Genomic DNA, 12,580 nt, shown 5'->3' with positions numbered 1-12,580 from the left:
CCTGGTTGGGGTAGCATGGGTGGCAGCCACTCAATGTGTCTTTCTCACGCCGATGTTTCTCTCTCTCTCTTCCTTCCTCTCTCCCTCCTACTCTATGAGATAAATGCAAAAATGTCCTCAGGTGAGGATTAAAAAATAAAACACTTATGTAGACATATGCTCTTATTTTTCTTGGGTAGATACCTAGGAGTGGAATGGCTGTTGTATGGTAGGTGTGTACGTCTTTTCAAATTTTTAAAAATTTATCGATTTGAGAGAAAGAGAGGGAGAGAGAGAGAGACACTGATTTTTGTTCCACCTATCGATGCACTCACTGGTTGCTTCTTGTATGTGCCCTGACCAGAGATCAAACCTACAACGTTGGCATATCGAGATAATGTTCTAAACAACTGAGCTACCCAGCCAAGGATAACTTCTTAAGGAACAGAAAAAGTGTTTTTAAAAGTGGGTATACTGCCCAGCTGGTGTGGCTGGTTGAATTCCCAGTCAGGGCACATGTCCAGGTTGTGGGCCAAATCCCCAGTGAGGGGCACGCAGGAGGCAGTCAATTGATGTTCCCTCTCATCTATGTTTCTATCTCTCTCTCCCTCTCAAATCAATAAAGAAAAAAAAAGGGTGGGTGTACCATTTCAACTTTTTTTTTCAATTTTTATTAATTTATTTTTGTTACAGATGTTCCTCCTTTCCCCCCGCCAGACCCCCTCCGACCCATTCTGCTCCCCCACCCCTTAGCATTGTTGTCTATATCCATTGGTTATGCATACATGCATATAAGTTCTTTGGTTCATCTCATCCATCTCCCCACACCACCCTCCTACTCTGAGGTTTGTCAGTCTGAACCATACTCCTTTCTATGTCTCTCGGTCTATTTTGTTCATCAGCCCACCTTGTTCATTACATCCCACAAATAAGTGAGATCATTTGGTATTTGTCTTTCTCTGATTGGTTTATTTCACTTAGCATAATACTCTTGAGGTCCCTTTCTTACAGCTGCATAGTACTCCATTATATATATGTCCCATAGCTTTTTTATCCACTCATCTATTGATAGACATGTGGGCTGTTTCCAGGTCTTGGCGATTGTAAGTAGTGCTGCTATGAACATAGGGGTACATGTATTCTTTCTGGTTGGTGTTTCAGGTTTCTTAGGATATACTGCTAGAAGTGGGATCACTGGGTCAAATGGCAATTCAATTATTAATTTTTTGAGGAAACACCACAGTGTTTTCCATAGTGGTTGCAGCAGTCTGCATTCTCACCAGCAGTGTACTAGAGTCCCCTTTACTCCACACCCTCACCAGCACTTATTGTGTAATGATTTGTTGATGGCAGCCTGGGTGTACCATTTTATAGTTCCACCAGCAGCATATGAGAGTTCTAGTTGCAACACTTGGCAAGGAAAATATTTTTAATTTAGCTAGGCAATGTTGTTGTTTATTTAGTATGTTTTTATTGACTTTTTTAGAGAGAGAGGAAGGGAAGGAGAGATAGAAACATCGATGTGAGAGAAACATCAATTAGCTGCCTCCTGAACACCCCCACTGGGGATCGAGCCTGCAACCCAGGCATGTACCCTGACCAGGAATCAAACTGGCACCTCTCAGTCCATGGACAATGCTCAATCCACTGAGCCACACTGGCCAGGCCATGCAATGATTTTTTTTTTTTTTTTTTTGTACGTGCCCCTAGCGGGAGCCCAACCTGGAACTCTCTGGTCCACAGGCTGATGCTCCAACCGCTGAGCCAAACCAGCCAGGGCCCATGCAATGATTTTTAACTTGCATTTCCTAAATAACTAATACTATTGAACATCTTTGCATGTGTTTATTTGCCATCCATATATCTCCTCGATGAAACATCTGTTTAAACCTTTTTTCAGGTGCTGTTAAGTACTGAGGATATAACAATGACTGGTCTTGGCCCTCATAGAACTCTAAGTCCAGGAAGAAAGACAGATGAACAAGTAATTATAATAACATGTAATAAGTTTTATCATAAGAGGATAACAGAGTAATAAGAGAACTGGAGGTCAGAGAGGCAGAAAGGAGGCTTACCTGGCCTAGGGGTCAGAGAAGATGACCCTGAGGAAGTGAAGTTTAAATCCAGATCTCAAGGATGAGTTAGAAAAGATGGGGGGTCAAGGAAGATGGGGATCCTGGTAGAAGAATGAGTATGTGTGAAGTCTTCCAGGCGTAAGCTATATAGGGTGCTGAAATTAATTCAGTAGAGCTGGAGGGCAGAGTGTAAGACAAATGGAATAGCAGGAGTCAGATCATGAAAAGTCTTAGAAGCTAAGTAGAAGAATTTAAACTCAAGAAAAATCTAAAGGGGCCCTGGCCAGGTAACTCAGTTGGTTAGAGCATCATCCCTATACACCAAGGTTGCAAGTTTGACCTCTGGTCAGGGCACACAAAAGCAGCAATCAATAAATGCAAAAACAAGTGGCACAATAAATCGATGTTTCTCTCTCTCAAAATCAATAAATAAAACTTTTTTTAAAAAGTAAAATAAGGGCAATCAGAAACCAAAGCTGGGACAGGATAAGACTGAGTTTGCATTGGGAAGATCACTCTGACTGCTGTGTAAAGAATGGACTAAGGGAGGGCAAGTGCAGGCAGAGAGACCAAATGTGAAACTAATCTAGTCCAGGTGAGAGATGATGGGAGTTTGGAAATAGTGAAGAATGAGATGGCTATTTAGATATGACTTAGAAGATAAAATCAACAGGATTTTGTGATCAGATGTGGGAAAGAGAAAATACAGACAGTAGAGGAAGGGACAAAGAATAACTCTTGGTTTCTGGCTCAGACTGCTCGTGGTGCCATTTATCTAAGCCAGGCAAAGCTGAAGGAGCAGTGGTAAGGATGATACACTTCATTTCAGATATGACAAGTCTGAGGTGTCAATGACACATCTAAGAGGGTGTTGTGTAGGCAGTTGGATATAAATGCCTGTAGCTCAGAAGACCAATTTAGAACAAATTTAAGCTTGGGTGAGATTGCCCAGGAAACTTATATAGTGAGAACAGAGGGGCCAGGGCCCAGCCTTGAGGAACAAAAACATTTAAGGAACACACTTCCTTTATGTCTCCTTTCATCCATGCTGTGCCTTCCAGCCCCTTTCTTTACCTCCCAAAGGCCATCTACCCTTCAAGAGCCTAATGAAGCCCCACTGCTTCTATAAAGGCACTCACAAATACCCCAGCTGCAACTATGCTCAGTTCTTTATCAGATAATCTAGAATTTGTTTAGTAACAACTTGTTAAGTAATAACAATCTCTCCAGTGTTATTACAAAAAGTTTGCTCCAGCAAACTCAGCTAAGAATCAGAGGGTCAGATTTCTTACAGGCTAGCCAATAGCAAGTCATCTAATTTTCAAATGAGTTAACAACAGCAACTCCATAAGACACAGAGGGTGTGAAATCAAATGAAGTGATGCAGACACAAACATTCCAAAAATAAACACCATATTTACATAAGTCTTTTGGAACCTTTTTCTTCTTTTCTATACCTCAGTTCTTTGGTGACTGTCAAGTAAAAGCAAGTACAAAATGGATTATCTCTACCTACTGTACCTGCCACATACTCACCAAGCAAAAAGTCCATGAAAAATCTGCAGTAGCCTCTGATAGCAGGAAGACATTAGGCAGTACTCCTGAACTTGCATTCCTGGTCCATCAACAACTATATCATGATTCTCAGTAGCTAAGCACTAAAAGGAAAAATTACTTTTAGGACAGTTGCTTCAGCAATTGTCGTCATTTTCCTTTAATATTTCTTAGCCAAAAGTGAAGTATCTTGTTAACTTAGTGATTTCTTTCTTTTTTTTTTTTTTTCTTATCCTCACCCGAGGCTATTTTTCCATTTTTTGTACAGATAGAGTGGGAGGGAGAGAAAGGAAGGGAGAGAGAGAAATATCGACATGAAGGAACACATCGAGTGGCTGCCACCCGCACGACCAACCAGGGCCGGGGACAAACTGCAACCGAAGTACGTGCCCTTAGCGGGAACCGAACCCGGGTCTCTCTGGACCGCAGGCCAACGCTTTAACCGCTGAGCCAAACTGGCCAGGGCGTGATTTATTTCTTTTATAAATTTTTTTTTTATTCTCACCTGAAGACATTTTTTCATTTTTTTGTTCAGATAGAGTGGGAGGGAGAGAGAAGAAGAGAAAGAGAGAGAAACATCGAGTGGTTGCCACCCACATGACCCAACCAGGGCCGGAGACAAACTGCAACCGAGGTACATACCCCTAGCGGGAACTCTGCAACCGAGGTACATGCCCCTAGCGGGAACCGAACCCGGGTCTCTCTCGACCACAGGCCGACGCTCTAACTGCTGAGCCAAACCGGCCAGGGCTAACTTAGTGATTTCTAAGTCTTTATAATAATAAGATAGTCTTCTGACCTGAAAATAGTTGTGAATGTTTTCCAGATGGTTACACACTGGAGTTAGCAGTTGAACAATACAATGAGCAATTTCTTGGCTGGATCTCTGCTGGAGATGTGACAATCCAATATTCTGGCTTCCTTTACTCTGAAATAAATTCAGAGTTACTGGGGAAGAAACTGCTGGATAGCTTCTCCGAAATCAAAAGTTCATTACGGGGTTTAGTTGAACCTGTGCTACCAGGCAGGGGTGGATAAACAAATTAACTGCTTGCCTAAGACTCTGCTCTGAAAGAGGGATCTTATCTTGCTCCTTCATCAAATAACAAATATATTGGCTGTATAGAGTACAACCACTGTTTGAGAAGTACAGACCCATAATTACTAATGAGATAAACCTTACACAGAAATAGAAATCATTTAGGCTGTTAAGAATGTACAGCAAATAGTTGAGTACAAACAAGAAAGAATCAAGTAACTGGATGTGCTAACGTATAAATGTTTACACCTAAAATTTTCACATTTTGTTATTTTCATCATCTAGTTGCCTCACCAGATGCTATGGCACATTCGTACACTGTATATACCAAGGTTCTGGCCTTCTCTGGAAAATTATTACACTCAAGCTTAGGCATGGGCTTAGTTTGGGAGGCTGTTAAAACCAAAACCCGGGCATAGAACAAGATTCAGAATGCTTGGGGCACTTAGAAATACACTTCCTTTTTTGGGTGGCTTTTTTGTTTTCTCTGTTTCAGAGTTCGTTTCTAAACAAGGTGAATATGGTCTGGCAATGAAGCTGTTACCATGCTACTCAGTGACCCAAACACAATACCAGAGAAAGTGCCAACTTGTTCACTACTAAGACCTCCTTGCTTCCAAATCCACTAAAGCCAGTATATGCTTCTGCTTATACTAACCTTGAGAAAAGGGACTCTCCTGGTAACAGAAGGTGTCAGCATATTCTTCACCTTGTAAGAGAGATCTTCCAGCAAGAAAAGCAGCTCAGGGGGCTGAAGTTGCACAATTTCCGTAGACTGTCACAAGAAATAAGGAAAGAGTAATTCCAAGCAGGTCCTAGCCATCTATTTTAGGGAGTACATTTTATATTTAGTCTTCCCAATGGATGAAGAATCTGACCATTACTAAAAAGGGAAATTTCCTCCTACCTCATATAAATAAATGGCTGTTATGCTATGTCAACAAATCAAAAAATCAAGCATTTCTAAAGTAAAACAAAATTTCAAATTATCAAAACTTTAATAGGCAGTAGAGTTTTGGAAGATAATTTTTTTCTAGAAACAAATACTTCTGTGTATCCTTCCAGATGTGGACCCAAGGTACATTTCCTAAGTACTCTGAGAAAAAATATGACTAATTCAAGGGAATTTTGCTTTTCTCTGTTCATTAAATAATCCTTTCATATTTTCTGTCCTCTAACATTTTGCTACTATTAACTCTGGGCAAGATCTCCATAAGTGTATCATACCACCAGAAACAGAATGGGCCAAATCCAGTATTACTTCAAACTGTTCTCTTGGTATACATTTATGGCAAATCTCCATATACAAGCTGATGTAGAAAGATCAGGGGAAAAAAAAAAAAAGATAGTCTCTATTCTGAAGACGCTTATATTCTTGTAAAATCTATGTTAAAAATCCATGCTAAGCCCTGGCCAGTTTGGCTCAGCAGTTAGAACATCGGCCTGCGGTCCCGAGAGACCTGGGTTCGGTTCCCGCTAAGGGCATGTACCTCGGTTGCAGTTTGTCCCCAGGCCTGGTTGGAGTCATGTGGGTGGCAGCCACTCGATGCATCCCTTTCACATTGATGTTTCTCTCTCTCTCTTCCTCTCTCTCCCTCCCACTCTATCTGAACAAAAAAATGGAAAAATGTCCTCTGGTGAGGATAAAAAAAAAATCCATGCTAAGCCTTACCGGTGTAGCTCACTGGCTGAGCATCAACCCATGCACCAAAGAGATCGCTGGTTCGATTCCCGGTCAGGGCACATTCCCAAGTTTGGGGCCTGGTCTCCAGTGGGGGACATGCAGGAGGCGGCCAATCGATGTTCTCTCACTGATGTTTCTATCTCTCTCTCCCTCTCTCTTCCTCTCTCTCCCTAAAATCAATAAAGAAAAAATATTTTTAAAAAAATCCATGCTACCCTGGCCGGTTTGGCTCAGCGGTTAGAGCGTCGGGTTCGGTTCCCACTATGGCACGTATCTCGGTTGTAGTCTGTCCCCAGCCCTGGTTGGGTCATGCAGTTGGCAACCACTCGATGTGTCTCTTTCCTGTCGATGTTTCTCTCCCTCTCTCTGTCTCTGTCTCTCTCTCCCTCCCACTCTACCTGAACAAAATATGGAAAAATGTCCTCGGGTGAGGATTAAAAAAAATCCATGCTAGGACAACAATGCTTGGTGGGGGGGGGCAGGAGGGTATCTGAGGGGAAAAAGGAGAAACATCTGTAACAAAAATAAATTGATAAAAGAAAAAGGAAAAAAAAAATCCATGCTATTTCTCATGTTTTTTTTAACCTGAAGAACCTCTGCTCTATTGAATTCCCATATCAAAAGTTAGCTTTTCTGCTGTGGCTCGAACACAAATGGTTCGAGCGTCAGTCCAAGCACTGAAAAGTCATGGGCACAAATTCCCGGTCAAGGGCACATACCTGGATTGCAAGGTTGATCCCTAGCCCCAGTTGGGGTGTGTGCTGGAGGCAACAGACAGGTGTGTCTCTCTCACATCAATGTTTCCCCCCACTCTTCCTCCCTTCCACTCTCTCTAAAAATCAATAGAAAAATATCCTCAGGTGATGATTAACATCAAAAAGTTAGTTTTACTGTGAAAATGTCTGCTACTTCCAACTTCCTCATAAATACCATTCTCTCTTCAGAGTTTCACTGCTACTTGGTTCAGCCAATCAACATAGCACATACTGCTAGTTATGTCTACTCCCTTTATTATATTATGAACTACTTGAAGGCTAACATCACGTGGTATGCACTACTTTTGTGTTACTGGCAAACACAAAAGTCTGGTAAGCATCTCATGGATGCAGAACAAATGCCATGAAAATAGCATTGACCTCTATATATCAGAACAGTGCTGCTCTACAAAAGTAATCTAAACATCTTATTGTTAGTAACTAAGGTAAGGATCACCTCATTGGCACGATTTCTTATAATGTCTAGCACACTATGAAAAACTTAGACTTACAAAACATCAAGATGACAAAGTTGATTATTCATTATTAATTTCATACATAAAGGCTTCGGAAGTCAGAGTCCAACTTCTCTCAACGTCATAGTATTCTTTTTGAAATAAGAATAGAACTGAGGCATCTTCTGAAAGAAGATTAAGTTCTGGGATCTCATCACTATCACTTACTTCAGTGTGCATTTCAGTATCTAAGATGAACTTGGTCACAAGCCCACAATGCAGAATAGAGAAAACCTCCATGTCCAGCTCTCGAAATAAAAAATGGTAATTCTGTAGTGACATTGTCTTCTCTTCTTTCCCTTTGAACTCCTAGGAAGAAAGTAGTAGCAACCAATACAATAAATGAGGATTACATTTAGTCTAATTTTTAATGAATTATGTATTCATTCTTCTTATGCAAAACATTACATTTTCATCATATCACCAATTTCCTTTCACCAAAGTCTCTATATATTCCTGAGACAGAACACCTAATTTATATTGGGATATATGTCACACATCAAGGTTCTTGGTTCATTTCTCCTTGGGGACGATTAGACAAATCAAGGCATTATGGTACGGTACAGAAAACTATGAGTTTAGAGGCTAGAAAGATTTGGCTTCTTCAAATTGATGGTCAACAGATGAGTGGGTGGGTGGGGGATTGGAGAGATGGATGAAAAAGTAGAAATAAATTAAGAAGTAGAAACTGCCAGTTATAAAAATAGTCACAGGGATGTCAAGTACGGCATAGAAATATAATCATTAATATTGTAATAACTATGTATAGTGTTAAATAGGTATTAGACTTATTGGGGTGATCATTTTATAAGTTATATAAATGTCTAATTACTATTTTGTACACCTGAAACTAATATTGTAGTCAATTATAACTGGAAAATAATTAAAAAAAGAAAGATTTGCCCTGGCCGGTTTGGCTCAGCGGTTAGAGCGTTGGCCTGCGGTCCCGAGAGACCCGGGTTCGGTTCCCGCTAAGGGCATGTACCTTGGTTGCAGTTTGTCCCCGGCCCTGGTTGGGTCGTGTGGGTGGCAACCACTCGATGTGTCGCTTTCACGTCAATGTTTCTCTCTCTCTCTCTCCCTCCCACTCTATCTGAACAAAATATCAAAAAATGTCCTCGGGTGAGGATTAAAAAAAAAAAAAGAAAGATTTAGCTTCAAGCCCTTGATCAAGCACTATTAACTGTGTGACCTTGGCTAAGGCACTTACCCTCTCTGGGTCTTAGTTCTCATTTATTAAAATGTGAATATGAATACTAACCTTAGGTTTTTAGGAGGATTAGAGGAGTTATACATAATAAATACTCAATAAACACTACTTCTTGGCCTTTTGGCTAAGATCAAGTATAATACTCAATAAACAGTAGCTAAAACACAATAATATTTGGGATCCATGCGGTTTAGGCAATATCACAAACACACAAAACCTACTTTGTGAGTGGTACAGAGTAATAGGAAAAGGAAACTACTGTTTTTTAAGTACCAGAAACTATACAAAGCATTTCATGTTGTATCTATCTATCAAGAAATTGACAATCTGGGATTAGAAGGGGAAAGAGGCTAAAAGAAGTAAATCTACAACTACATCTGAAGACAGAATTTGATAATTACCATAATAGAAAATTCAAAGTACAGCAAGGGTGTAAAAAAGGAAGTAAAATATTCAAGAAAATAATTAGAAAAACAGTGTGGTAGTGATAAGAACTTAGAGTCTAATGTGAATTCTGTCGACAGGGACACTGTAAGGCTTGCAAAACTTTGTTTGCCTCTCCTTTCCCTAAATTTTTTCTGTTAAACGCAGACAATAAAGCTGGCCCTCTGTTAATCTCACTGGGCTCTCACACATTTTCATGGGTATGTATCATTCCAATACCTTTTCCAGCTGGCCTCTATTAGACAGTGTAGGGTCGCATTCTGAACCATCCTCCTTTGAAAGGGTGTCATGAGAGGATGTTTTGTTGCCACCTGCTTTTCGTTTCCTTCCTCCTTATGTTTCAAAAAGAGAAAAGTGACTCAGGGAATCAATAATCACATTTGCTCTGTATCAGTGCCTTTAGGAAACAACCTGCTAAAGACTCCCTAGAGGCAGAAGAAGTAATTTCATAACCCCAAACCATAGTTCATTATAAATACCAAAGAAAGGGTTCCATTACATAATCTCTCCAATACTGATGCTTTGATGCATAAAACCTCTTAGGTCAATTCAATGCAGCGCATATGAAAGCAAAGAATAAGATGTAAGAACATACCTGTAATTCCTTGCTTTTTAGTTTTTGCTGAAACTGCAGTACTGGCATGGGGTGTTACATCTAAAGTTTCCAAGTCAAAGGTTGCAAGGGGAGGACTACCATCAGGGGCGACTGAAATAGATAGCAGACAGAAGCTCAATATATAACAACCATATGCCACTATTAGACTGGGAATGTGAACCACCCAGTTGGCTAAAAATTAGATTCTGGAACTACCAATCATGGCTGACTTCCCATAAGATGCATTCCAGTCATGTGACATTAATGGTTTTGGCATAGAAAAATAGCCAGAGATAACTTATAGGAATATCATTTAATTGATTATAATTAATTAACATAAAACCATTCTAAATAATGATATAAAATATTCAAGCAGATAAGGATTAAAATTAAACTAGTTTACATTTATAATCTAAAGATATCAACAATATTTTGTCACACAACGGTTGCTTTTATAACTAATTATTTAGATAAGGGCCTGAGGGAAGCTCCATGTTTTCCCTAATCAAGCTAGCACTTAAAAGGACAAGTTTACTTAATGGTCAGAGGTATTATAAGCTTTCAGTTCATAACTAAGTTCAGGAAGTCAAAGGGCAATGCAAGTTTGATATCCAAAAAAGCAAAGTAGCTTTACAAAAGCCCTATCAGTCCGGTCGGTGTGGCTCAGTGGTTGAGCATCGACCCATGCACCAAGAGGTCGCCAGTTCAATTCCCAGTCAGGATACATGCCCAGGTTCTGGGCCTGATCCTCAGTGCGGGGCAGGCAGGAGGCAGCCAATCAATGTTCTCTCTCATCTATGTTTCTATATCTTTCTCTCCCTCTCAAATTAATAAAGGAGAAAAAAAAAAAGAACAAAAGCCCAATCAATGTTTTTTGTTTTAAGATTTTTAAAAAATTGAATTTTTAGAGAGAAAGGGAGAGGAAGAAAGAGAGAAACATCCCTTGCACGCCCCCATGGGGGATCAAGCCCACAACTCTGGCATGTGCCCTAACTAGGAATCGAACCAGCAACCTTCCAGTATACAGGACAATGCCCAACCGAGCCATACTGGCCAGGGCATCAAACCAGTGTTTTATATTTTAAGCAGCTAGAGCTCATGGAGATAACAATGAGAGGAAAATGGACTCACTCATTGCTGTCATTAAGCCTGGCTTAAAAGCTAAGTTCTTTATCTCCTCACTGCTGTCCAAGTAGGGCTACCTGGATACCTCCCTTACCTGCCACGTACTTTTCCAGGATTCTCTGTAGCTCTACAATGTGCTTTAACCGTGCGAGCACTTTCCCTTTCATCTCAGGTGACGTCTGCTGGCAAAAGGCATTTACAACCTACAAAAGTACAAACTATATTCTCATACTTAGAACTGTTCAGATTTTAACCTTGTTTATACAGAGCTAAAAGATGCCATTCATTGGCAGGATCTGTGAGTTTAGTCTGTAATGTAAAAAGTGTTCTCAGCAAGGTGCTATAGAGAAAAAAAGCCCTGGGCAGAAACAGAAGATCTGATTTTTAATCCTAGTTCTATTTAGTACAAGTTAAATGACAAGGCGGAATAGCATAGTGGCCAGAGAGCACATACTTTGGTGAAACAAGTCTCATTCTACTAATTACCCTGGCTAAGTCTTTAACCTGAGTTTTTTGTGTTGTTAATACTCACCTGAGAATATTTTTTCCATTGATTTTTTTTTTAATAGGAAGAGGAAGGTAGGGAAGGAGAGGGAGGTGGTGAGGAGAGAAAGAAACATAAACATTGATGTGAGAGAGACACATCAATTGGTTGCCCTACACACATGCCCTGGCAGGGGCTGGGTATCAAACCTACAACCAAGGTACGTGCCCTTGACTGGGAATCAAATCCAAAACCCTTCAGTGTGTAGGCCGAGGCACTTATCACTGAGCAACACTGGCTAGGGCCCTTTGTGAACTTTTATCTCTTCAACTATAAAATGAAAATGCAGTTGTTGTTGAATAGTGTAAATAAAGAAACTGGCCAGTTTGGTTCAGCAGTTAGAGCATCGGCCCACAGACCAGAGTCTCGGGTTCGATTCCAGTCAAAGGCACGTACCTCAGTTGTGGCTCGATCCCCGACCCTGGTCAGGGACGTGTGGGAGGTGGCCAGTTGATGTGTCTCTCTCACATCAATATTCTCTCTCTCCCCACTCTCACTCTATCTGAAGACAAATGGAAAAATATTCTCGAGTGAGGATTGAAAAAAAAAAAAAAATGAGCCTAGCATTTGACATGGTAGAGTACTTGATAAATTTTAATGACTGAACTCTCTGTATCTTAAATTCCATATGTATAAAAAGAGGATAATACTTATTCTTGCCTATTTCATAATATAATTGTGAGGATAAGAGATAATTCAAGTAAATAAAATTCTCAGAAATATTATGCATGAGAAAGAAAGTATGATATAGATGTAAAATGTTTTCATCATTTCATTTTCCTTGTATTTCATATTATTGTGCATTTTATTAAGCACAAATATGTTCTAAAGGAAGGGGAAAACTCATTCAATACAGCTCTCTGATTTGAAACATTAGGTGTGTATTTAAGCAAGGATAAACAGTATTTTCATAGTAGAGAAGGTAGTTATTCCAGGCGGAAGTAAAAATTCTGTGCAAAGGGTTTGAAGTAAAGCAGAAGCAACATTAAGTGAATTCTAGTATTTTTATTTGGCTGCATCAGAAGGTTCACATAATTAGGGAAGGGTGGGACATAACAGCT

The 12,580-nt window shown here is 40.1% G+C and overlaps 1 protein-coding gene across 1 annotated transcript in view; it reads right to left on the bottom strand.

Annotated features, from left to right (window-relative positions):
• FANCD2 (FA complementation group D2) overlaps positions 1 to 12,580 on the bottom strand; it is a 68,894-nt gene that overhangs the window by 15,403 nt on the left and 40,911 nt on the right. Inside the window, exons 25-31 of the mRNA XM_036266747.1 lie at positions 11,070 to 11,178; positions 9,851 to 9,961; positions 9,475 to 9,587; positions 7,770 to 7,910; positions 5,306 to 5,422; positions 4,408 to 4,536; positions 3,591 to 3,712 (exon numbers count right to left, since the gene is read on the bottom strand). Of these exons, the coding sequence (XP_036122640.1) occupies positions 3,591 to 3,712; positions 4,408 to 4,536; positions 5,306 to 5,422; positions 7,770 to 7,910; positions 9,475 to 9,587; positions 9,851 to 9,961; positions 11,070 to 11,178 (842 nt within the window). The remainder of the gene's footprint in view (positions 1 to 3,590; positions 3,713 to 4,407; positions 4,537 to 5,305; positions 5,423 to 7,769; positions 7,911 to 9,474; positions 9,588 to 9,850; positions 9,962 to 11,069; positions 11,179 to 12,580) is intronic.

Source organism: Molossus molossus, unplaced genomic scaffold, assembly GCF_014108415.1.
Source record: "Molossus molossus isolate mMolMol1 unplaced genomic scaffold, mMolMol1.p scaffold_m16_p_18, whole genome shotgun sequence".
Lineage (NCBI taxonomy): Eukaryota > Metazoa > Chordata > Mammalia > Chiroptera > Molossidae > Molossus > Molossus molossus.
Note: the sequence above shows the minus strand (reverse complement) of the source record. Positions and strands in the feature narration are given on the sequence as shown.